General features: G+C 40.1%; 2 protein-coding genes and 1 non-coding gene across 7 annotated transcripts in view; 1 reads left to right on the top strand and 2 right to left on the bottom strand.

Moving 5' to 3' along the window:
- Positions 1 to 956: 956 nt before the first annotated feature.
- PLA2G12A (phospholipase A2 group XIIA) lies at positions 957 to 17,490 on the bottom strand. Of its 2 annotated transcripts, XR_005382652.1 has the most exons (5): positions 17,205 to 17,490; positions 7,559 to 7,635; positions 6,290 to 6,455; positions 3,729 to 4,150; positions 957 to 2,108 (listed from the first exon to the last, which is right to left on the bottom strand). XR_005382652.1 is itself a non-coding variant. In XM_038581920.1 (4 exons), exons 1-4 carry the CDS (start codon positions 17,413 to 17,415, stop codon positions 4,032 to 4,034), a joined length of 573 nt encoding a protein of 190 aa, XP_038437848.1. In that variant the 5' UTR covers positions 17,416 to 17,490; the 3' UTR covers positions 957 to 4,031. The 2 variants fall into 2 exon arrangements, 1 of the variants encoding a protein (XP_038437848.1); XM_038581920.1 differs by having other exon boundaries at positions 957 to 4,150.
- A 342-nt stretch (positions 17,491 to 17,832) lies between these two features.
- LOC119867255 lies at positions 17,833 to 17,936 on the top strand. The gene has a single exon (XR_005382990.1). It is a non-coding gene; the product is annotated as a U6 spliceosomal RNA (small nuclear RNA).
- Positions 17,937 to 24,179: 6,243 nt separating this feature from the next.
- Positions 24,180 to 25,170, bottom strand: part of CFI (complement factor I) — a 59,619-nt gene continuing 58,628 nt past the window's right edge. For all 4 annotated transcript variants that reach the window (XM_038581907.1, XM_038581904.1, XM_038581905.1 and 1 more), the window contains one exon: positions 24,180 to 24,521. In XM_038581907.1, coding sequence (XP_038437835.1) covers positions 24,304 to 24,521 — 218 coding nt within the window. In that variant the 3' untranslated portion in view covers positions 24,180 to 24,303. The remainder of the gene's footprint in view (positions 24,522 to 25,170) is intronic.

Below are 25,170 nucleotides of genomic sequence, written 5' to 3'. Positions count from 1 at the left end.
AAGATCTTAGCTGTCACCTATCCTAGAAATGAAACATACGGAACAGATTTCAGAGATAATCCTCAAATTTTGGTCTTTTTGTTTTGTTTTTTAGTTTACTCCACTAAACCTTCTGGTTTTCCCTATATAAGTCACGGAAATATTAGTTTCTATAATCCTGATTCCTACACTTAAGAAAAGCTAAAAGCCAACAAAAAAGGTTTGTAAAGTCGTGAGCAAGGAGATTTTGAAGGATATTTTGGAAACCTCAGCCTGAGGCAGAAAAGCCTAACATCACTATGGCTTATATGCCAAGAGGATACCACTGATCAGTTTTAGTTATTTTTATTAGTAACTATTAGTTATTTCTAGTATACTGGTTACATCAACTCATTCTTGCTTTTATGATTTGAGCAATGGCTGGTTTTGTAAGATTAAGCCGTGAGGAAAAACAGCCAACTAAAGGGGCTACTTCAATTATTATAACCAGTCCCTGAATGAATATACTGCAAATACATTATGTGTGAATTTGAACAATGCAACAAAATATATGTGGGAGGATCTTACCTAATAGGCTTCATTCTACCCCAAAGTTACCGGTCAGTCTACTAAAGAGTTTTTATAGAGACTCCATTGTTTTCATTTTGTTAGATGTTTTTCTTGTTTTGTACCAAGATAAAATACACAGCTTGATTTCCTGATAATCTTGTACTTCTATACTGACAAAAATACCATTTTTTCATCTTAGGGAGAATGTTATAAGCTAATGAAACAACTTTTTAACTAATATTACTAGTATAATTTACAAGCCCACTGAAGGCAAGCCTGTTCCAAATGTGTTTCATTTGGTTCTGTCCTCATATTTCAATTCTGTCTTCCTTAGAGCTTCTGGGTGCCTGAGTTTCTAAACCAATGAAATGAATACAGCCTTATCTGTCCCTGGAAAACTGTATCAAAAGGTTTTAAAGACAAAGGCATTATTTAAAGGCAATTCACTTTTATTTAAAAAATATCAGTATTATGTTTCTTGCATAGAGCTGCTAAAAGCTAGTTTTGGGGTTTTCTTTTTTGCTTGTTTATGAGCTTTATTCTATGGATAGTGCAGATACCATTCTTAAAATCTAAATACATGCCCTGTGGTACGTGATTCAAGTGCAGACATCAGTAAGGACTCACATTCAGCTTAACATATATACACATACAGAAATCATTGTAGATTGTACATGTACATGGATTAATATGCATACATATTTCCTAGCTCCGTTTACTGGGAGGGTCTTAGCAGCAGTGACACCTCAACAGCAATGAGCACACTCAGCACCCAGGTATTGGTTCCTAAGTTCCAACAGAAAGCATTCTCCAATAAAAGGAACCAGTGCTCTTTGGAGAAGAGGCTGATTCTGGTGCTGGAAGCCTAGAAGACAAGTCTAGAGTGACATCTCCTACTTTCTTGCCAGAAAGTATTTAAGTGCTCAAAAATCAAAAGGATGGGGGCACATTACAGACACACAGGAGCCAAAATGACATAACTCCCAATAGCTGAGCTGGAACAATTTGAGCAATAAAATAAACATTACTCAAAGTCTGAAAGAGATATACATGAGTCCATACTCATATAAATAACTGAATAAATGGGACGGGTGAGGAGACAAATCTTTCTTACAGAAAAATTCCAAGAATCATATAAAGAAATTCCCCTTTCCAGCAGGTAGAACAGACTCTTGCCCACCCCCCACCTTTCACAGACTGATTTGGGGACTGGCTTCCAAGGAACAGAAGTATGGAAAGGGAAAAGTAATAACTTGACAGTGGAGAAACCCAACAGCCACTACCTACACCAAGTGTTTGGAGTTACCATACCAAGTTGATTACATTCAACTACTGATATGATCTGGTGAGAAGAACCCTTCTTCACCTCTGTGGTTTTCTTCCTGAAAATATCCATAACCCAAGGTCAAATATGAAGGAAACACCAGACACGCCCAAAGTGAGGGGCATTCTACAATACACCTGACCAGCACTCCTCAAAACTGTCAAGATTATGAACAACAAGCCTGAGGAACCATCGCAGACCAGAGGCTTATCAGAGGCATGATGACTAAATGCAATGTGGTATCCTAGATTGGATCCTGGAAAAGAAAAATGACATTAATGGAAAAACCAGTACAATCCAAACAAAGTCTAGAGTTTAGTTAGTAATTACTGATGTTGGTTTCTTAATAAATGTTTCATGATTATGTAAAATGTTAACATTAGGGGTAAGGCATATATAACAAGTCTATATTATCTTCGCAACTTTTCTATAAATCTAAAATTATTCCAAGATAAAAATCTTAACATAGAAAAAAAGCTTCTTTGGATCTTTGTGTAGAATTTGTGACCATGAACTAAAGATTTTATAGAATTCTAAGTCTGTCCTCTTGAGAGCCAATGCTGCCAAGAAAATCCATAAATTTATTGTAAGTTTAAAGTTACCTGGTCAAGTATTTCAATGGCAAATATTGATAAAGATTAAATATGGACAATGGATTATAAAACTGTTACCTTTTTAAAAGTATCAATTAAGGGTTCCAAACATTTAAGTTAGAGCCCAGTTTGCTCAATTAGTCACAGGGATACACATTTCTCATCTCATAGAGGACACATCCTTAGCAGAAAAGTTCCATCATCTCAGTTTGGAAAGGTATTAGGTCTTTAGCAATGATATCTATTTAAAGTTAGGAATGTAGCCCCTTCTCCAGAACATATTTTTCTCTTTGCTCACTTCTGCCTATAGTGACTTAAAAAGAACCACTTCTCCTGGAGCTGTCCTTCTCTGACATTTTCAAGCAGTTTATCTTAATAACTTTGGCTATATAAGCTACCCAAAAGCTATATGGTGCTTGGGATCCAAGGCTAGGGAAAGCCCATAGCCAGCGGGAGGCAAAGAGCAGTAGATGAATACAGCTGTGCTTTCCAAAGGGTGGAAAAGCTTTCAACACATATAGACATTTTCAGAGGCAGCTAAAGTCCTGTGATTTGCTTCTAAACATCTACTAATAATTTCCAATGTAAATGAGAAATCTACAAAAGATAGTTCTTTGTATCTTGCTTTACCATCCCTTTTGACTCCACAGTTAAAAATTTTTTAAAAAGTATCTAGAATAATATTTATTAAGGCAACTATTAAGAAAAGGTTTCAGACTTTTAAAGATATACCTGAATCTACTATGAGGACCAAGTGCTAGGAAATAAACACCAAAGCATAGTAGCATATAATTCTCTAATGTGTATGTGAAGTAACTTCTCATTTGTCTCAAGAAATCCATGTTTTCTTCAATTTAGGCAAAGGTTATAGCAAAATATGATATTTGTCATATGAATGATTCATAGAATGGGAGTGGCTTTTCTGAATTTTGTTCATATCACCTTACAAACACATTACGTAAAACCTACAGATCCTGGTTTTGCTCCCTAAGAGGCCACTAGCTGATGGTTCCAATTATATTAAAAAGAGAGAGAGAGAGAGAAAGACATGGAAACCTTGTCCTTATAACTAGTCTTATCATTAACAGAAGTGAGACTTACTCATATGTTTAACGGGCTCATCAAGCCCATTCCTCAACAGGAAAACAGCATAGAATGTGTTAATTAAAATAGAAAAAAAAAAAGATCCTTCCAGGAATAAATGTATATTTAAATTTTTATAGTAAACATACTTCTAAGTGAAGATTTCCCCATATTTCCAAATAAGACAGTGTTTAACATACCTTGTAATCAGTTTTACATTTGACCTCATTGTTTTGGTAAACACAGCTGTGAAAATTGAGTACAGACTCCTTTTAAAATATTCTCTCCTTAACATGCACCTCTCTCTGAGATTGGTCAAGACAGTTTGGCACACTAAGGAACATTGTCCAGGAAGATCACTTTTCCCATTTTTTGCTTTAGTCTGAAGTTTTAATGTCAAAGTAAAGTCTTAAAATAATCCTTTCACAAAAATAAGGCAGCTTTATACTGTAAAGCAGTAGTTCTATATTCTTCTGTCCTGTCACCAGCCATTAGCATCTTCTTCAGAGATCACTTTTTTCTTCATAGCGACACCTACATGCAGCTCGTTGGCTGTCCAGATATGGCTTGCAGCCTAAATGTATAACACTGTCAAACAAGAGCTCCACTGTTGTTTCACATGCTGCAAAATAAGAAAGGGCTATTACTGCTGGGCAACTGAAAAGCACCGCTCTCTCTTCCCATATATTACATGTCACAGCACGGTGTCAAGTACTCCCTTACTGGGCACGTAAATATCTGTTACATCAATGTCCTCTCAAACCTTTAAAGGCCAGAAGCACCTATAGACAGACAATCGGTGTCAGTGTCTTGGGCACGTATCTACTTTTTTGTTTGCTTGCAACTGTTCAACCCAATTTTTTTTTCTACTAGGCCAACAAGTCTCTCTCAAAAGCACTGATTAGTTCATCACTGTTACTTTTCCTTTTATTTGAAAAAAACACTAGAAAAGATTTTTAGGTGTAGAAGAAATTAAGGTTAAAAATAGAGAAACTTCAGAACATTTAATTATGGTTGACGACTTCTATGAACTGATCATACATCATTTAAGATGCTTAAGATAAATGGACCCCGCTCTTGCTCTCTCTTTCTCAATATCCGAATTTGGCTTGGGAAAGGAGACCTAGAAATCAAAAGTGTTTTTTCTCTAGCAGAGTTTAAAATTGTTTTTAGGACTATAGAAAAGATAATGGATTTACTTTTCTTATTCTAAGACGCCTGTAACAGCCAGGTGAGATTATCTCCATAAAATTCACTTACAGAGACACTGCAGAGTAGCCTTTAGTCATCTAAATACTTCTTGTTTCAAATACTCATGTTAAGGAAGAAACTATTCATTGCAAAATCCTGCCATTTTTAAAGTTCTCCAAAAGGCTGTGCCATTAAGGAACACAACCACCAAAGAAGTGTAAAGGCTATAATTATTCAGTAGGGCACTGCAAGGAAATTGGCTTCATCATTTAGCCCGGTTAGTAGGTCCTTAGATCAGAAGACAGGAAATACATCCATGTACTATTCTGCTGCGCAACTAGTTTGCCTCAGCTGAAAGCATGCAAGGGAATTCAGAGGCTGGGAGTTCAAGCTGCACACCTGGAGCAGACACTTCTTCCCTGACAGTTATTATAGGAATTCAGAATTAGACCTATGACATTGTTTGGGGAATATTGCAGTAGACAGAACACAAGTTTTAGAATCAGAAGTATGCAATTTAGGACAAGTTACTTTTTTGAATCTCAGTTTCCTTCCTTGAAAAATCAGTGTACCACTAACTACTTCTTTGGGTTTTTGTGAACATCAAGGAAAACATATCTAAAATATCTAGCATGGTATCTTATGAAAAATGCCTAAAAATGTTAGTTTCCTTTCTTGCACCTTCTCTTCTGATTTCAATGTATGATAAATACTTCAGCTTAACAGTGAAAAGATTTTGTAACTTTTAGTATTTGTACAGTGATTTGTATTTCCACAAATATTTTATTGTATTTTGATGAGAACTCTATGAGATGGGTACTATTTTATAAATGAGAACACTGAAACACCTTTACCTTTTGCTGACTTCACTTTTTTGTTTTTTTTTTAAAGTATTTTATTTATTTATTCATGAGAGACACAGAGAGAAAAAGAGGCAGAGACACAGGCAGAGGGAGAAGCAGGCTCTCCACAGGGAGCCTGAGGTGGGACTTGATCCCGCGTCTCCAGGGTCACACCCTGGGCTGAAGGTGGAGCTAAACTGCTGAGCCACCCGGGCTACCCTTCACTTTGTATCCCTACACTCTGACTATGACTATATGTTAAATCCTATAAGTCCTCCTAGCAAATCTGGGGGTGGTTCCAGGGACCCTCCTGACACAGATACATATGAAGAAACAAATTTAAAGCTCAAGTCTTCTAAAACTTCCCACTCTAAATCCTATGTGCTGTGTTCTTAAAATCACTGGATCCAGGATTTCAAACTTTAGCCTCTGGATCATTAGAGTCATTAGAGATACACTACAGGGCACAAGATCTTGGATGATTCTTCTCTGCCTCACACATACCCTCTTCCCAAAGTCTCCTAACACTTTTTGCTTCCATGACTATAAATCATTTAAGATTACAAAATCAATGACTCCTCATCTCAGGAAATTGAAAGGGCTGTGTCACAATAGATATAGTAATACGCAGTGGAAGATTTCTAGTGGTAAACCCTGTACTAAAACATAAAGCAGTCAATAAAATTTTACAAATAGCATTGATCTCCATCCTGCTGGATCATCCTTACCCTGAACATGCTGAGCTAGTCCTAGTGTTTTCTGCACATCCCGGCAGATCTTAGAGAGGCAATACTGGAATTCCTCATCGCAGTCATTCTTGCTCTTGCCACAGGTCTCATAGCACCTGTCATGTTGGTTGCAGCACTTTGTCAGGGAAGGGATGCCAATATTAAGCTGAAAGAGGCATTTGGATGGATTATTGTTGATGAAATTCAAAACTCCTCTGCTGAAGTATTACATTCAAGTAGACTTAGAAATCAAGGATGATTACTGCCCATTACTCCCCCCACATGCACCCACTATGGCTCTCAGCTATGCCTCAAAACTCCCTATTTTGCAATATTCAGTTACCTGCCAGTAACAAATGTAACTTCCAATTGTCCAAAATACACTTTTAAAAACAGAAAGGTCAGGATAAGAGCAAAGATAGATTTTTGGATATTTCAAAGTATTTTGTACCTCTCCCTCTATAAAATATACTTTATATGAAATATCACTGAAAACTTTTAAGCTTCTACAACTCACATTTTGTTATTGTAGTTCAATCTCTAAGTGTTTATCCACTCCCTAAAGATACTGTTCCTTCAAATCTACAGCTTATCTTTAACTGGTTTTATTAGCTTTATACGCAAAACGCTTGTGTCTAGGAATCACTCATAAACATTTTTTTCCTGTAACAGTTGGTTCAGATTTAGCCTCACCTACCAAAAACCCCCATAGCTACCTTACTTAGCTTTGTTTTAATACAGAAAATATTATGCTTTATCTATACTTTTTCATCCTAAGTAGCATTAATTCTACACTTCAAACTTTTAAACCATGTGTGTTACATGAGAAAATATCTTTCCAACAGTATTAACATCTATGAGATTAAAAAATAAAACATGAATTTTATTCCATTTAGTTTTGTTAGGACTTACTAAATGTGCTTTAGCTATAAAAGCATATAATAAACCTAATTACCATTACAACAGGCAAAATTATTTGTAACCCTGAGAATATACTGACAGTCTTGCATTATTAAGAGTACCACCTGGTTGGGGTGCTTGGGTGGCTCAGTCAGTTGAGTGTCCAACTCTTGATTTTGGCTCAGGTCATGATTTCAGGGTCAAGCTGTGCACTGGGCTCCACACTCAGCAGGGAGTCTGCTTGAGATCTCTCTTCCCTCTCTCTCTGCCCCTCCCTATCCCTTTATCTCTCTCTAATAAACAAATCTTTAAAATAAAAAAGGAACACTAGTGATCATAAAACTTATCAAATAAGAAAATAATATTTACGTGAACACCAAACAGTGGAGAGCCACATCCATTCGGTGGGGAGGGTTTATAACCATAACGCGGGAAAGGCTTAGATCCTGTAAAATATAAATGGTATCATAATTAATTTTCAAATATGACTTAAAAACATGCAAAAAAAGTCTATGATGTACTAATAGACTAGGCTTGGAAATATTTAATATTTGGGTACTGACATAAGCGAATGTCTTTATTTTAAGCCTATATACCATGCAAAACATGTAAAAGCTACTCTGCACTTCAGGAGATTTCAGAGTTTATATGCCAGACTGGGTCCATATGTATGAAAGACAAATCCACCCTGTTTCCCATTTTTTGTTTAAAAACTTATGGGGCAAGAACTGTATCTTCCCAACCTTCAGCCAATACTCCACTGCATGCAAACCTCCATAACCATTAACTAACCAGTTTACTCACAGAGCTTAACGCAATGAACATTTAATTACTTTAACACCATTTTAAGACATTACAGGACCATACATTCTAGCCTGGACTCCAACCAATCATTTCACAAATACATTTCTTTGCCAGCTAAGGAAAAAAGTGAGGAATAAACAAAGCATGGTGAGCCATATTACTCTGGTTCTATTCTCCCTAATAGCACCAATGGTTCCGTAACAATGAGAAAGATGACATCACAGCAATCTAGAATGCTGCAAAGTACTTTAAAAACAGCTCTCCTCATGAAATCTAAAAATCGCTTCAACATCCCTAACAGTCACCTACTTTCTCTTGAATGTTTCCCATAATCCTCCTCCAGTATTAAGAAATAGCCTGTTCCATTGTAGAATGGCACTAACTGTTAAATTCTTTCCAGTTTTCCTATAAGCAATCCTCTACTCCTGGGGAACACACAATGAGCCAAGCCAATTACCTATTTACATGATAATCCTTCCAACATTTGGGACTACCCTTTATCTTCAATTCTAAAAGCAAAACATCCCTAATATCTCCCCATAGTTGCTTACTTAGGAAAAAAAAAAAAAAAAGGATCTACCAACTTTCAGTCAACTATTATTTATTGCTATTAGACTTAAATAAAGATAAGTTTACCCTCCAAAAGTAAAATATGAGGAGAAAAAGCAACCCTTCCAGTAATCAACCATCAAAATAAGTAACCCACTCAAAGTAAGGATCTAAAAATGGCTTAAGTGAGTTGCTGAGATTCACATGCTTCAGTGAAGTAATAACAAGGTAGAGCCTAAAGAGAATATAAACTGATGAAAATATAAAGCTCTAGCCTGTTCCAACCAGTCTGAAGAACAGTACGTAGGAAGAGAATAGTTATAATGGATTGAGGAATGAGGAAGCCAATGACAGAAGTTGGTCTTGTTTCTCCAGCACTGTCCAAGAGGATGGTTGTTTCTGAGCCCTTTCATTCTTAAGAAAACTGTTTATGATTTGGCTTTCCACTTAAAAGGGCCTGGATATCTAACGGGCACCTCAAACTTAAGATGTACCTCCTGATATTCATCCCCAAACCTGTTCTATCCATAGTTCCTTCTCAGATGAAACAACTCCAACATTACTGGTGCTCAGAAAAAAACCTTAGCCATCTTTGATGCTCTCATTTTCTTATATCCCACATCCATTTCCACAGCATGTCTTGTTGACTCTACCCTCAAAATATTCAGAATTTAATCACTTCTTCCCACCTCCACTGCTACTAAACTGCTCCAAGCCACCATGGATTACTGCCATCCCTATCTCGGTTTCCCCACTCCACAGCACTGCCAGCCATGGTCTTTTTTCAACACTGAACCTGAGTGATCCTATTAAAATTAAAATATTCAGAATTTAATCACTTCTTCCCACCTCCACTGCTACTAAACTGCTCCAAGCCACCATAGATTACTGCCATCCCTATCTCGGTTTCCCCACTCCACAGCACTGCCAGCCTTAGTCTTTTTTCAACACTGAACCTGAGTGATCCTATTAAAATTAAAATACGTTAAATAAAGACTTTCCTCTGCCAAAGCCATCTCCAATGGCTTCTCCTCTTATTCAGGATAAAAGCCAAAATTCTTCCAATGTCTATTAACTCTATATAATCTGCACCCACACACAACACACCATTACTTCTCTGATCTCATCTTCCTACTGTTCCTTCACTTCATTCCATCACATCTAGTCTCTTCGTTATTCCCAGACATGCCAAGTCTGCTCCTGCTTTAGTGCCACTGAACCTACTGTTCTATGTGGATGCTCTTCCTCCCCAGTATCTACATAGTTATTCCTTCACCTTCTCAGCAATGCCTTCTCTGACCATACCATTTGTAGCATGCATAACCCTCAAAAATTTCATATTATTAGCCTACTTATTTATTATCTGTCTCTCCATACTGAAATATAAACTCTGTGAGGGCAGAAATTTCTGTGTTTCATACCTTTAAAGTCTAGAACAGTGCCCAGCATATGGTTAGGTTCTCAAAAATTATTTGTTGATGGATGAATGAATGAATCAATGAATGAGTAGGTGACTTGGAAGGCAAATCCCCATGGCAGTTCTAATACTCATTATAAATAAACTGGTACTGCTGCTTATCCCTCAGTCTCCTTTGAGTTTGGTGAGCATTAATCAACCTCCAAAAGCCTGATCACTTCTAGTTTGTCATATCTCTTTAAAATGTGCCATCCCAAACTGAACACTGTAAGGTGAGGTAGATAAAGTACTTGTATCAATAGAGCCTAAGACAATTAGCATATATTTTAGCCATGTCTCAATGCTAAGACACATGAGAGAGTAAGAAAAACTATCAGTTCTTTCTAAAATAAACTTTCTAATATCTACTGCTAAATACTCTACAGCTTAAATTTTGAACCTAAATATTAGATTGGGAAATTCTGTCTTGTTAGTTTTAGTTTATCATCCAAGACTTCCTGTACAGTTTAAATTTCGAGCTATTCACTCAATATCACTGGCTGCTCCCAGATATTTATAAACTTGAGACACAGATACTAACCAAGGCAGAGGTCTGCAACACCCTCCCACAGACCAGCCCTCTCTATAAATAGCTGTGAAGTCATCAACCCCATCTTCTGGGTAGACCACTCAACTAGGTGTGATTGGTTGTGATAAATCAAGTTTTCTCCAGCCTACATTTTTCATGGGAGTATCACGAGAAACTAGCCATCTGATGTACTGTTTTCTTTGGCCTACCACACTAGAAATCTCTTCACTGAATGGGAGAGAGGCTGGATTAGCATGAAATTCTTGGAGAAGCTATTCTAGTTCCTTGAAGCTTCATCATGATGCTTTCCCATCAGGGGTTTTTAACAATCAACCATTTAAAATGTTTAGAAACTCATTTAGCAATAGATATTAAGCAATGGGTTGAATTTAATCTGGAAAAAGTACAATAAATAAGCCAAAGGATATTTTTTAAAAGTCTAGAAATAAAAAAAATAAAAATAAAAATAAATAAAAATAAAAGTCTAGAAATAGGAAAAGTAGTATACTTCCTAAACTTTTTTTTTTCAAAGATTTTATTTATTTATTCATGAGAAACACAGAGAGAGAGAGAGAGAGGCAGAGACACAGGCAGAGGGAAAAGCAGGCTCCATACAAGGAGCCCAACGTGGGACTCGATTCAGGTCTCTAGATCAGGCCCTGGGCTGAAGGCAGCGCTAAACTGCTGAGCCACCACCTGGGCTCCCCCTTCCTAAACATTTTTCAGGTTAATGATTGGATTTACTGCTTTCAATTTAGAAGTATACCTTTATAGGTATCTGAAGGTTACCTATAGTTAACTCATATTGGGCACATTACTTGAAATGTAACTAACATACTGTTTTATCCTGTTTTCTTTTTTTAAATTTTTATTTATGATAGTCACACACACAGAGAGAGAGAGAGAGAGAGAAAGAGAGAGAGAGAGAGAGGCAGAGACACAGGCAGAGGGAGAAGCAGGCTCCATGCACCGGGAGCCCGACGTGAGATTCGATCCTGGGTCTCCAGGATGGTGCCCTGGGCCAAAGGCAGGCGCCAAACCGCTGCACCACCCAGGGATCCCTGTTTTATCCTGTTTTCAACTTTTTGGATACTACATATATTCCCCATCTATCAGCTGCCAGATTTCTGGCACCTACCCTCTTCCACTAGAATCAAAGGTTACTACCTCCCTCAGAAATTAAGATGGGCCTAGAGTTTTAAAGGCATGTGGGTTTTTAATCTCAAATGTCTACCTTTTTTTTTAACTGGGAAGATATTTCCCTCAATGTTGTAATACTTATACCACAGGAGCACTTCTATTTCTCCTTTCCTTTGTATTTTATATAAATCTATGGAGTTTCTTTTGATATTAAGTCTATAATATACTTTTTAACATTCTGATGTGTGTAATGACAATGATACATAGGTGTGTGCATATGTGTGTATTTATATATTTTCTCATTTTGTAAAAGATAATTACCTTTGAGTGGAAGAATGATCAGAAGCAAGTGAGGTCAGGGAGACAAACCAAAGCAAAACAAAGCATACCTGCTACAGGAGAATAGAGAGGAACAGAGATGGTACCGAAGCAAAAGTGCCAGCAAAACTGAAAATGGAGGTGCGAACATGGGGGAGGCAGTTGTTTCAAACAGAGCCAGTATCTAAAACTGCTCTCAGGAGTGAAGCTGATAAAATGCAATGAGAACCAAGACCTACTATACATGAACTACTGAATAATAACACAACATGTGTCTGGTTTTTGTTTGGCTTTTGAGGGAACCTGCTAATGTTATTTCATCAGAGAGGACTTCCCCCCCCACTCCATCTTAAAATAGAGCCCCTTCCCTTCCATATCCATTCCATGATTTTATTCTTCTAAAATTCACTGACCAAATTAACATTAGCCAGTTTCTATGAGAATGGGAACTTTGTCTTATTCACCTAGAAGATGCCTGAGACATAGTAGGCACCCATGAAATTACTGGATGAAAAAAATGGGAAAAATTCCCTCCTGAAAATGAAATATTCTCTTTCTACAGCTAACAACAACAACAAAAAAAGCCAAAAACCAAAAAACCAACTGCCTCTGAACCCCAAAATCCCCAGAAAACTGAGAAATACAGATTTCCCAAAACACTCTAAACTGTTTAAGTTCTAAATTCACCTTTAAATTGAAATTACATTTTTAACAAGTTATATATAAAGTTGCTTATTAAAGATTAAGTTGCTATACATACCAAAAATTACAAATATATTAATTTCATTTTAAATGTTGCTATAAATGGTGTTGTAAGCTGCTAAACATTAAAAAAAATTTTAGCATTTCTACTGGGTGCCAATTTTTGCAAAACACTATGAACTGAACTGTGTCCCCCCCAAATTCCTATGTTGAAGCCCTAACTCCCAATGTATTTGGTGATGGGGACTTCAGGAGGTCATTAAGTTTGGATAATGTCATGAGAGCAGGACAAGGAAGAGACACCAGAGAACTTGCTTCTCCCACCCCGCAACCATGACACAGGACACAGTAAGAAGGCAGCTGTTTGCAACCAGGAAGAGAATCTTCACTATAGAACACTGTTGGCCAAACCTTGATCTTGGACTTTCCAGTGTCCAAAATTGTAAAAAATAAATTCCTGTTGTTTAAATAAGTCTATGATCTTTTGTTACAAGAGTCTGGACAGACTAATACACAAAGCAAGCAAAAACTGGGTTAACACAGAAGAAGCAACATCAGAGTCAAACCAAAATCCATGATCTATCGAGCCACTACCCCCTAAAATTTGTAAGCAAATACAGAAAGATAAGAAAAAAAATGAGACGAGAAGAATTTAAAAACCACTGGGTACAACTACATGGAAATACTATTCATTGAGTCTCCTTTTGTACTTAGGCAAATGCACCTCTCTTGATGCTTTGTTTTATCATCTATATGGACAGATGAAATCTAAAGATCTGCCTGGACTCAAGGTGATGATAGATCTTTTCTAGATAGTTTTTAAAAATCTGATGTAAATACTTCCAAACAGACCAACTTCTTTCACATAAATGAACACTGAAGCAGATGAGAAAGAGAAAGGCAAGGCTGTTGGGTCAAAGATCTTAGCACTGTGCTTCATAGGAAACACAATTCAAACTTGCTTTTCCAAACACTTGAGATTTTAATTCAATATTTAATCTGCAGAGGGCCCTTACGCTACTTTAGTTTTCTGGTCCATTCACTCTCCTATTTTCCTCAAATCTCCAACACTTCCATTCTCACCTTCTCTCCTTCCTACTTCACTGAGAAAACTGAGGCAATCAGAAGAAGAGAACTCGGTTATGTAGTCATCACCATCTAATACGGATATTCATCTATCCATATCCTCTCTTTGTTCCTATTAACAGGGATATGCCATCTGTGCTCTTGGCCAATCTATTTATGCACCAGAACCCCCTCCTCTCATTTACCTAAGGACATGACTCCAATAATTCTCCTTCATTTCTCCCCCAACAGTGTTTTCACTCTCTACTGAATCATTCTCAAAAGCATACAAATTTGCTATTATTTTTCCTAATGTCTTTTTCCCATGGTCTGCCCTATTACAGTTAAAGGCAACCCCATCCTTCCAATCATTCAGGCCAAAAATTCTGAAATCATTTTTTTTTTACCCTACTCACACCTTCCTTCCAAGCTATCAGCAAATCCTTTAGGCTCTTCCTCCAAAATATATCCCCAAATCCAACCACTTCTCACCATCTTTATTGCTATTAACCTGGACAAAACTACCCACATCTTTTCTCTGAATTCCTACACCTGTCACTCTGCCTTCATCTTTGCTCTCCCACTCCCTGGACTCTTTTGCACAGAAGCCAAAGGGATCCTATAAAACATAAATCATTGAATGAGTTACTTATTCATAATTTAGAACATTTTATATGCCAATCTTGTTTTCTATTTTTCAAAAGAAATCAAAAAGTTTTCTTTCTCAAATCTTCTTTGCTGTCAGGGAGAAAAAAAAATAAAGAAAAAAATAGCAACCATTTAATTTGTTCTCCTAAATAACTTTACTTCGATCTCAATAAAGCTTTGTTCCCACCTTGGGCGGGATGGCCAGAAAGGAGCAAGCCTCCATAAAGCCAAGCCTTTTGATAAAATAAAGATAATTGAATGCAACAAGTCTGTGTCCTTTAATCTGATCACTCTCTCCCTACCAGCAAGTCTTTTTTTAAGCTCCCTTTACCTATTTACTGCAACTATTAAACAAACACCCTTCCATCACCATGGTCCTCTAGCTTTGGGATTTGTCTGCTTCTGTTTGGTTCTGATTTGGTCACTTGCATTCCAAAATACAGGAAAGGTTGAAATAGTGTTCCAGGGAGACTTCTCAAGTAATAGCAACTAAAGAACAATTTTCATAATGTTGGAATTATCAACATGGTTACTTGGAATCACAGTCCTAGGAGCAGAGAGCAGCATTTATTAAGACCACAAAAAGATGTTTATCAAAGCATACCATTTTCTAAATTCTCAATTTCATTTGTGTTTTTTTATGCTGGAGATTTTACTTGAAACTCCACATGGTAAATTTAGTGAGGTTTGTTGAAGATAAAAAGGGTTAGGTAAAATAAAAGATTAAAGTCATCTTTATAATGTGAACAGTATCCCTTCAACTTGTGATATTTTATTTTTTAAAGATTTTATTTATTTATTCATGAGAGACACACAGAGAGAGGCAGAGACAGGCAGAGGGAGAAGCAGGCTCCATGCAGGGAGGCCGATGTGGGACTTGATCCCGGGTCTCCAGGATCAAGCCCTGGGCTGAAGGCGGCGCTAAACCACTGAGCCACCTGGGCTGCCCAACTTGCGATATTTTAAACATAAACTCTAGAACCTTTGACTCATCACAAGTTAATGAAGATTGTGAAGCCTTTCCTATCTCAGTAAATGGTAACACTACATCCTTCCTGTGGCTCAGGCCAAAATCTTCAAAGTCATCCTTGACTGGCCTTTCTCCTCAGGTCCTTCCTCAGGTCCTCTGCCTGGGGGGTTCTTACCCCACATCATCAGTGTCACCTTCAGCATTTTCAGATTTCTTCTCAACACTTTCTCCCAACACTGCCACTGCTGTTTTTACTATTGTTCTTAAAACACTGGCATACTTCAGATACATATACTGCATATTTGGCTTATTTCACTTATTTTTTAGTTTACTGTCTCTCCCCACCAGAATGGGGGCTCCACGGACAGGAATTTTGTGTTTTGTTTACTACTGAATCTCCAATTGGTAGAACACTTGAGACGTAACGGGCAGCCAAATATTTGTATAATGAATAGGGATGACTAAGTAAAATTATGACATCTGCTGCCTCAAGAAAGGCAATCATTTAATTTTCAAATAATTCACTTATTCCTCCTAACAAGCCCTACAAGGACAAAAACATTTCCTTCCTGATTGCATACTGGTATTCCTGATTTAGCACTTCATAGCATACAAGATATGGCTCATTCTGTACCTCCACTAACATTAAACTAGAAATTTTGAGAATTACAGGCAGCAAGTGGCATTACAGTTTCACATGACATAGATTTCTTTTAAATTCACCTACATGCATTCTGGTTTTACCATCAGTCACTGAGTTATTATTTTGAACTGCAAAGCATTAAATGAACTAGGCCCAGACTTCTTCTATCTACTCTTACTGGAAACATGATTTCTCAAAATCTTAACATTTTGAATTTCCAAAAAGAACCCTGAGCATCTTATCTGAGGTTCTACAATATTTAAACATTAAAAAAAAAAAAAAAAAAAAGATCTCGGCTGAGACACTGTGTTGAGTATTACCAACAAGGCCACCAAACGAGTTCTCAGATTCAAAAAGAATTGGTTGGGACGCCTGGGTGGCTCAGCGGTTGAGCATCTGCCTTCAGCCCAGGGCGTGATCCTGGAGTCCCAGGATCGAGTCCCACATCGGGCTCCCTGCATGGAGCCTGCTTCTCCCTCTGCCTGTCTCTGCTTCTCTCTCTCTGTGTGTCTCTCATGAATAAATAATTAAAAACAAAAAGAATTGGTTAAAAATATGAAAAATCAAAAATCAAACAATTATACTAGCATTAACCAACAATGAAGAGGAGACGTCACTGCTACCAAGTCGTGGCAGACAATTTCTAGAAGAGTTATCAAAACTCTTTCCCAACAATAGGGTACACCAAAAGTCTGTACAAAGGTCGCAATGTATTTCCTGCAGCTCTTTATTAAAAAAAAAAAAAAGGGAAAAAAACATTAAAGCCAATTCTTGAGACAGGTAACACGTCATGATTAAAAATCTCGGTAAATTCTGCATGTTCGGCTGCCTAACCCGCTGAAATAGCGGCTAAAATCCGTCGGTTCCACTCCATTCCCACGATGCGTACGTCACGAAGTTCTTAGGCAACTTCGCGCAAATAGCCGAGGGAAAAAAGAAAGCGAGAAAAAGAAAAGGTAGTCACTCGAAAGCAATGAAACCACGGAGAGCACCACCTCGGGTGACCTCTTATATTCTAACAACAGTGGTGCGAGCTTCTACCCCGATCGCTCAACCGCAGGAACCGTAAGACTCCAGCCTCGGCCAAGCGTCTCCACAGCCAGAGGACGACAAGCTCTGCCTCGCGCCCCGCACCTCCGCCCCCCGCGTCCCCCTCAAAGACGGCCTCACGGGGCCTGGGCTCCCTCTCACCGTCGCTGCACTTGTACTGGCAGAGCCCGTCCTCGCCTCCCAGGAGGTCCAAGGCGGCGTTCAGGTACGTGTCTATCTTGTGAACGCCGTTGCGGATGGTCTTCAGCGTGGCCCGCCAGTCGGTGGTCTGGGCCTGCTCCTGACACAGGGCAGCGGCGGGCAGGAAGAGGAGGAGCAGGAGGGCGAGCGCCCGCCGCGGGAGCAGGGCCATTCGCGCCGCACCGGGCCGTGCCCCCACGGAGCGCACCGGGCGCCCTAGGCAGCGGCGCCAGCCTCGCGCTCCGCGGCGCCAGCCCGCCCCAAGCCCACGCCTCCTTCCGAGCTGAGGGGCGGGTCCTCACCGCTTTCAGCGAGCTCCGGCGGGGAGGCGGCGCAGTCGCGGAGACGCGCGGCACGGCGCATGCGCCGACCTGGGCCGCGGCCTACTGTGCGCCTGCGCCTGCGCCCAGGCGTGGTGCGTCAGCGAGGGGGGGGTCCCCGCGGTGCTCCTGCGCGAGGGCTCCAGTTAGCGCTGCCGGAGCGGGGGGACTATCTCTACCGCGGCGTCCGGCCGCCGCCCCCCCAGGAGGCTGATTGAGTCCGTCCCTAGTGGCTCCGGCCGTCGGTATATTGAAACAGCCTCCTGGTGGTGCTCGCTTCCGCAGCACATATACTAAAATCGGAACGATACAGAGATTAGCATGGCCCCTGCGCAAGGATGACGCCAAATAAAATAAAAAATAAAAATTAATAGAAACAAAAGCCTCCTGGTGGTTGTAAGGTGCAGCCAGGTGAGCCCCAGGGGCTCAGCCCCGCCATCGCCGCTCCCACCTGCCCGCCGCCGTCCCTAGGAACCAGCTCCTCTGGCCGGGGACGCCCGTAGTCCCCCGCGGAGGGCGCTGCGAGGGGTCTTGGCTTCGTTTCGGTTTGAAAATGCGAGTCCGCCTGAGCCGTGGACGGGAATCCGGAGCCCACCGGGAGCCCGACCTGTCAACCCAAGGCCCAGGTGCTGCCTGGCTGGCAAGCATGAGCTAGATGCACATTTAGAAATTCTGGTAGAAGAAAATGGTTTGAAAATAAAAACTATTTTCTTTCTTGATAGGAGAGGCGTCATTCTACGTTTGAATATAGTTTTTGTTTTTTGTTTGTTTGTTTGTTTAATCTTAATGGAGGGATCCCTGGGTGGCGCAGCGGTTTAGCGCCTGCCTTTGGCCCAGGGCACGATCCTGGAGACCCGGGGTCGAATCCCACATCGGGCTCCCGGTGCATGGAGCCTGCTTCTCCCTCTGCCTCTCTCTCTCTGTGTGACTATCATAAATAAATAAAAATTAAAAAAAAAATCGTAATGGAATCACTTTTCCTGCTCAACTTATTATGTAGCTTGATAACTCCGGCGAAGTTTCTCAGTGTTTTTTCCCCCGAGCTGCGCAGAATCCTTAAATAACAATTGCAGTAATTTTTGCCAGAGCTATGAATATCTGGTTATGCGAGTATCCCGGAAATTTCCAGGAATCTAACAGTAATAAGATCCAGGGCAGTATTGGAGGTGCTGGGAATAGGTGCGTCCTTTCTTAGTAAAATTACTAATAAGTTCTAGTTTGGCGTTTGTGTTTGTTAAAAGCTTCTTAAGTATAATAAATGTGCACTAAAGAGTTCCTAAGAATGATATCCCTCCTTATTGGGAACTTCCTCTGTGCCATGTACTTCACATACAAACCATCTCACAGAACAGCGTTTTATAGGGATGCAGACTTTGGGTGAGTTAGAAACAGAAAAATGTGTCCCTCTTGGCAGACACAGACAGATGTAGCTCAACCCCAGGAAGTCGCCCAAGCTACGGGCGCTTGGGCTGTGATTAACCCACCACAATGGAGGAAGGGAAGACAGAGGCCTGGGAGGCATTGTCAGTCTTTTATGGTGAAGGAGTCAAGGTACAGAGAAGTCATGTGACATCAAGAATGCAAAATGTATTGGATTTAATGTAGCATATTAACTCAGACTGCTTGAAGAGTAGAATCCTTTGTGCTATTTGAAACAACACAAAATCAAAATACAAAATATCAAGGAAGTTTCTATTGTTTTAGTCTTTTCCACCGTCTCATTAAATGACCTGAAAAGTGTTATTGTGATGAAAATAAATGCCAAGTGGTGAAACCATTCCAGACATAATGATCAATCTTTGCCCAGTGTTAAGGCTAGAACATTGGTTTCTAAAAAGGGCTGAAATGAACGGAAGTAAGTGCTAGTTTCCAGCCTCTGCCTTAAAAAAAAAAAAAAAAAATTAAAGATAGCATGAATAGCCTTCAAACCAGGGCTATTCAAAGTGAAGGACAAGAAACAGCTGCACCAGATCTGTAAGCTCAGGCTGGTTCCATAATATATTGAAGATAATGCTCTCCATTTCAGGTGTTCTGTCATCAGGCAAATTTGATCAGTGTTTTAGTCTGTTTGGGCTATTGTAACAAAATATCACAGACTAGGTGATTTATAAACAACAGAAGTTTATTTCTCACACTTCTGGAGGCTGGAGATCCAAGATTAGGGTGCCAGAGTGTCAGGTTCTGGGGAGGGGTCTCTTCTAATTTGCAGATGACTGACATCTCTCTGTGTCCTCACATGATGGAAGCAGTGTGGAATTTCTGGGGTTTCTTTTATAAAATACTAATCCCATTCATAAGGCCTCCACCCTCATGACTTGAGCACCTCCTAAAGACCCTACTTCTTAATGCCATCACATGGAGCATTAGGATTTCAACATGAGTTTTGAGGAAACACAACATTCAAATCACAGCAATGAGGGAAGAGATTTTCAAGTGATCTTTGTGGGTAGAATGTAAGATTACTCGGCATACAGAGAGGATGCTCTGGACAAAATAGGAAGGTACTCACTTGGGTACGACTGCAGTGTTTTAGACCAGCAGGATAAATTCAGGTGTGTGGTTTCTCTAGGTTGGGTTTCTGGCTACTTCCAAACCTCTGATTGATTTTTAGCTTTATATTTCCTATTGTATGCTATATACATCTTTCGTATGCTCCCACAGACCTCACAGCTTCAAAATATCTTTAACAAAACCTGCTTTTCTTTCTCTGTTTGCTTTATTTCTTCCATCAATGGCAACAGCAATCTTCTCATTATCCCAGAGAAAACTTGGGAGTTATTCCAAAGTCCTATCCCTCTCCCTAGTGCCCTGTCCTCTCTTCAGTCCCCAGCTGCCATCTATTTTACTCCTTAATATATCTGGAATCAGTGCCATCTTCTTTAAAAATTTCTATCTTAATCATTTTTCATTTGGATTGGTCCAGTTATCTCATAACTGTCTTTCCCATCCCATCTCACCCTCTCCGATACATCTTCCTCCATGCCTCCAGTGTGAACTTTCCAAAGTCAGTGGTCCCAACTCTTGTGCAAAGCCCTCTCTGATCTACCCTTTTGTCCCTCTCCAGGTCCTCAGCTGCACCCTACTCTCCCACCCCCGACTGTCATGCAGAACTGCTCTCTGTCCACTTTTTAGGTTGGTTCCTCTAGACACAGAGCCTTTGCATTTACATCTGCTTGGAAATTTCTTCTGTAATTCAGATTAAACTCACCTCTGGGGAGGCCTTCGTTGACACTTCAGACTGATTTATGAGTCTCCCTTGAGTTTTCCCCTCCGTTGACCTGGCAAAACGTAGCTTTATAATTTTTTCTGTCTCCCTCATAAGATAGTGACTTCTGAGGCCAGGGTTAAATATAAGATGATGGCAGCACTCTACATTTAGTGAGCTCTGTTTGCTGACCACCTTCGGGAAAGACCATGCTAACTCACAGAAGCAGTAGTGGCAGAGGGCCAAGCAGTAATGTCTGGTGCCCAGCCTCTGCAGTTCAAGATTTTCATGGAGCCTGGGACCCGAGCTAATAGCAGTGGGAGTCTCTGATAAGCAGTCCTACAGTGGTCTTTGAGCATTATCTCCAGACATGTAGCCAACACTCTGGCTTTCCTGAAGATTCTGTGAACTACATAATATCTTTGAACACATCTTTTTTCTTTTTTTTTTCATTAAACCAGTTTGATTGATTTCTGTGATCTGCAACCAGGAGCCCTCACATAGACCTCTGAACTGAGAGAGTCCAGGAATCCAATCTCACTCCTGCTGTTCCCAGTCTCTATCACAGGGAGTCACTATAGAGAAGCTGGCTCTTCACTCTTCAGATTCTGGGCTAACATGCTGTGAAGCCTTGAGGTTCCAGGTCACCAAGTGGACTGGCTTGGTCCTTCAAGGGGCCACAATGCTGCTTTCTCCCACCTTGCAGCCCTTAGTATTCATACCCAGGCATCTTCAAGAAATGCTACAGGCTCCAGGTTTGCTGGGCCAGGATATGGTGGTGGTTTCAAAACATGCCACAAATTTTTCGACACCCCTCCCAGCAAGAGATGGATTATATCTCCTCCTCTCAACGTGGTCAGGTCTTCTGATGGAAGCAAGGCTAAATGACTTGCAAGCCTAGGTTTATAAAGGCTGTTCTGGTTCATGGGCTCTCCCAGGACACTTGTCAGCTGTTATGAAAGAAGTCTAGTGCCTCTGAGTCCTCATGTTGAGAGCCCAGGTGGAAAGACCACATAGAGAGAGATGCCTGGGAAGCGCCAGCTGTTTGAGTTCTCCCCAGCCTAAGCACCAGACACGTGAGTGAAGAAGCCTTCAAGATAATCCCTGCCCCAGCCCTCCCCGTCTGACAGCATCTGTGCTAGAGGATGGATGAGATGGCCAGCTGAGCCCCATCAGTTCCCAGACATGTAGGCAAAATAATAAACAATCATTATTTAAATAAATATTTGGGGGTTCTTTCTTACACAGCTATAGATAACCAAATATTTTCCTGCATTCAATGATAAAAGGAATTAAAAATCTGGGCAGCATGGGAAGGTTTTGCTAAAGGTTTTGCTAGCTGAATGACATTGCATTCACATAAGCCTGCATTCAAACCCCAATTCTACCATCTATGAATTACCTGGCCCTGGGCAATTTATTATCTTTATTGTGTCTCATTTTCAACCTCAAATGGAAACTAGAATTTTGAGAAAATGAAACCACATACTAAATAAAACGTTTGCATAGTACCTGTCACAGGAAAATAACTGACCTCACACCTCTTATCTCATTTTTCTGCTTCATTTTTTTTTGAGATTTTTATTTACTTATTCATGAGAGAGAGAGAGAGAGATTGAGAGAGAGAGAGGCAGAGACATAAGCAGAGGGAGAAGCGGGCTCCCTGTGGGGAACCTGATGCGGACTGGACTCGATCCAGGATAACAACTAGAGCCGTAGGCAGATGGGGAGGAGGAGATAGTGTGTAACAGGCACAGAGTTTCAGTTTGGGAAGACAAAAACTTTCTGAAGACAGTATGGTGGCATAACAATGGAAACGTACTTAATGGCCCTAGACTGTACACTTCAAAATGGTAAAGTGGTAAGAGAAAAAATTGTATGCATAGGTTACCAAAATTTTTAAAAAGGAAAAAAAAATCTGAGCAGTAAGCAACTTTGGAATGTACATAGAAATGGGCATTTCCATTATTAAAACAATTGGGCTTCATCCAGGAGTGAACCCCAGGTATTGAAGGTAATATTTATGTGAAAAATATATGTCCAGTCTTCAGGATGATAATAGTTGCATTTTAAGTAATAATAATGAAAGCAGCTAATGAACCTCCTATGAACCAAGTGCTAGGAATGCAGACAGAAGACAGACTATCTTTCTTTTGTGTCTTACAGTGTAGTCAGGCGAGGGCAGTACTGGGTGGGTGAGCATTGTGGGGAAGAAGTAGACAAACCAGTGAAAACAGGACATGTTTGGGTAATGACAAGTGCTATGCTGATATTAAAGCAGGGTCACGTGATACAAAGAGACTAGCACCTACTGTAAAGTGGGTGCACAGGAGACCCCTGAGTAAATGCCATTTGCTAGGAAGGGAGGAACAGGTTTAAGAAGGGGCCATTTGGGGTTGGCATTGTTTCCTTTGAAATGCCATCAAATGTCCAGATGGGGATGGTAACTGCTCAGTGAAATTCTAGTCTGGAATTTAGGAAGATCAGGGCTGGAGATATGGATTTGTAGGTCATTGGGACAGTGGGTGGGATTTAGAGCTGACTCCAGGTAAGATCTCTAGGGAAAGCACAAAGTGAAAGAAGTGATCAGAAGGAAGATGCTAGGAAGGAGGCTGAGACCAGCCGCCAGGGAGGCAGTGGGCCAGGCAGAGAGGGTGATGTCCTGAGGGGCCAACTGTGACTACCACTGCTGGGACAAGGGGAGAAGAGAGTAGCTAAGTGACTGTGGGTTTGACACCAAGGAGGTCAATGGTTGTGTGGAGGTATCTGTGGAAAGGTTTAAAGAGAGAGTCAAGGAGGATTTGAGAAATGGAGAACTAAAGACAATATTTCAAGAGAACTTTTAACACTTTAAGAAGCAGAGAAATGCAGGGTGCCTGGGTGGCTCAGTGGTTAAGCATCTGCCTACGGCTCTGGTTGTTATCCTGGATCGAGTCCGCATCAGGTTCCCCACAGGGAGCCTGCTTCTCCCTCTGCCTATGTCTCTGCCTCTCATGAATAAGTAAATAAAAATCTCAAAAAAAAAAAAAAAAAAAGCAGAGAAATGGGACAAGAGGTATGAGGTCAGTTATTTTCCTGTGACAGGTACTATGTAAACATTTTATTTAGTATGTGGTTTCATTTTCTCAAAATTCTAGTTTCCATTTAAGGTCGAAAATGAGGCACAATAAAGATAATAAATTGCCCAGGGCCAGGTAATTCATAGATGGTAGAATTGGGGTTTGAATGCAGGCTTATGTGAATGCAATGTCATTCAACTAGCAAAACCTTTAGTATAGTCGATAAATCATTCCTATATAAGGAGATAATTTAATCCCAATTTCAATTTAATAAAATATGGATGCCCAACTAAAATATTTCTTTGTTGATTATGTGGCAAAGTTCCAATATGGAATAAGCTTTGTAGAGACCTTTAAAAATGTCCAATAAAATGTGCTTTATTATTTTTTTCCTAGAGAAGTACTAATTATGCAGTATCATTTCAACTAAAATCCAACTCCCTAGAGAAAAAGAGTAGAAGAGAGAGACCACAATTTTATACATTGTACTGAGAAATAAGAGACCTTCCCACGTGATGGCTAATCCAGTCAAAATAATTGGCTACTTTGGTGTAAACACCTGGGTACTCTGGGTTTCCGCAGTTTTCACCCCAACTCACAACACCCCAAACATAAGTCACATTGTTGATATCCTTACAGACTAAGGGACCTCCAGAGTCCCCTTTACAGGCGTCGATGGAACCGTCATCTGTACCTGAAAAAGACAAAGGAAAAAAGAAAATCACACACGCACTTCCATTTGTCGAGGCTGCCATGCCGACTTCTTGTCTCCTCCACCAATGGGTGTACCTTCTGGCTTTCTTCCACTTTCCTAACGGGAAACAATGAGTATTCTCCCTTACCAGGCCCCTGCTGGGCCCATAGAGATGGAGCAATGCAGGGAGGGGGACACTTAGTCTTCTACTCATTTTCCAAATTTAGTTGAGTGCTTCCCTTACTTCCTCTATTTTATGCAAGTTTATACTCTAAGGAGACTGCAATCTGAAAGTAGCATCCAGTGCTGATTGGGAAAATAATAGATATACTTAGTGCTTATTGAGTGCTTAATATATATTAGTCATTCATTGTGTTAATCCTAAACCACAGCCCAATGAGCTAAGCATCATTATTATCCCTATTTTAAGATCAGATAAATAAGGCACAGAGAGGAACCTAATTTGTCCAAGGCCACTCAGCTACTGAGTGGCAGAGGGTGGACTTGAACTCAGGCAGGGAGACCTTAGAACTTTTCCTGTTAATTGTGATAATTGCCTCCTGGTAGGTTTTGTGCTATTCTCCCCTTTTGTCCTCTGGCATCCTGAACTCCATTTAAGAAGGGAGGGCACTGGGAATGACTGTTTACT

This window comes from Canis lupus, chromosome 32 (assembly GCF_011100685.1).
Source record: "Canis lupus familiaris isolate Mischka breed German Shepherd chromosome 32, alternate assembly UU_Cfam_GSD_1.0, whole genome shotgun sequence".
Classification (NCBI taxonomy): Eukaryota; Metazoa; Chordata; class Mammalia; order Carnivora; family Canidae; genus Canis; species Canis lupus.
The sequence above is the reverse complement of the archived record's forward strand: the minus strand, read 5'-3'. Positions and strand labels throughout refer to the sequence as shown.

Coding starts and splice junctions, on each gene's coding strand:
- PLA2G12A (XM_038581920.1), bottom strand. CDS start 17,415: ATGGCCCTGCTCCCGCGGCGGGCGCTCGCCCTCCTGCTCCTCCTCTTC. Junction 7,636..17,204: donor CCAGTACAAGTGCAGCGACG/GTGAGAGGGAGC, acceptor TATATTTTACAG/GATCTAAGCCTTTCCCGCGT. Junction 4,151..6,289: donor ACTAGCTCAGCATGTTCAGG/GTAAGGATGATC, acceptor CTTATTTTGCAG/CATGTGAAACAACAGTGGAG.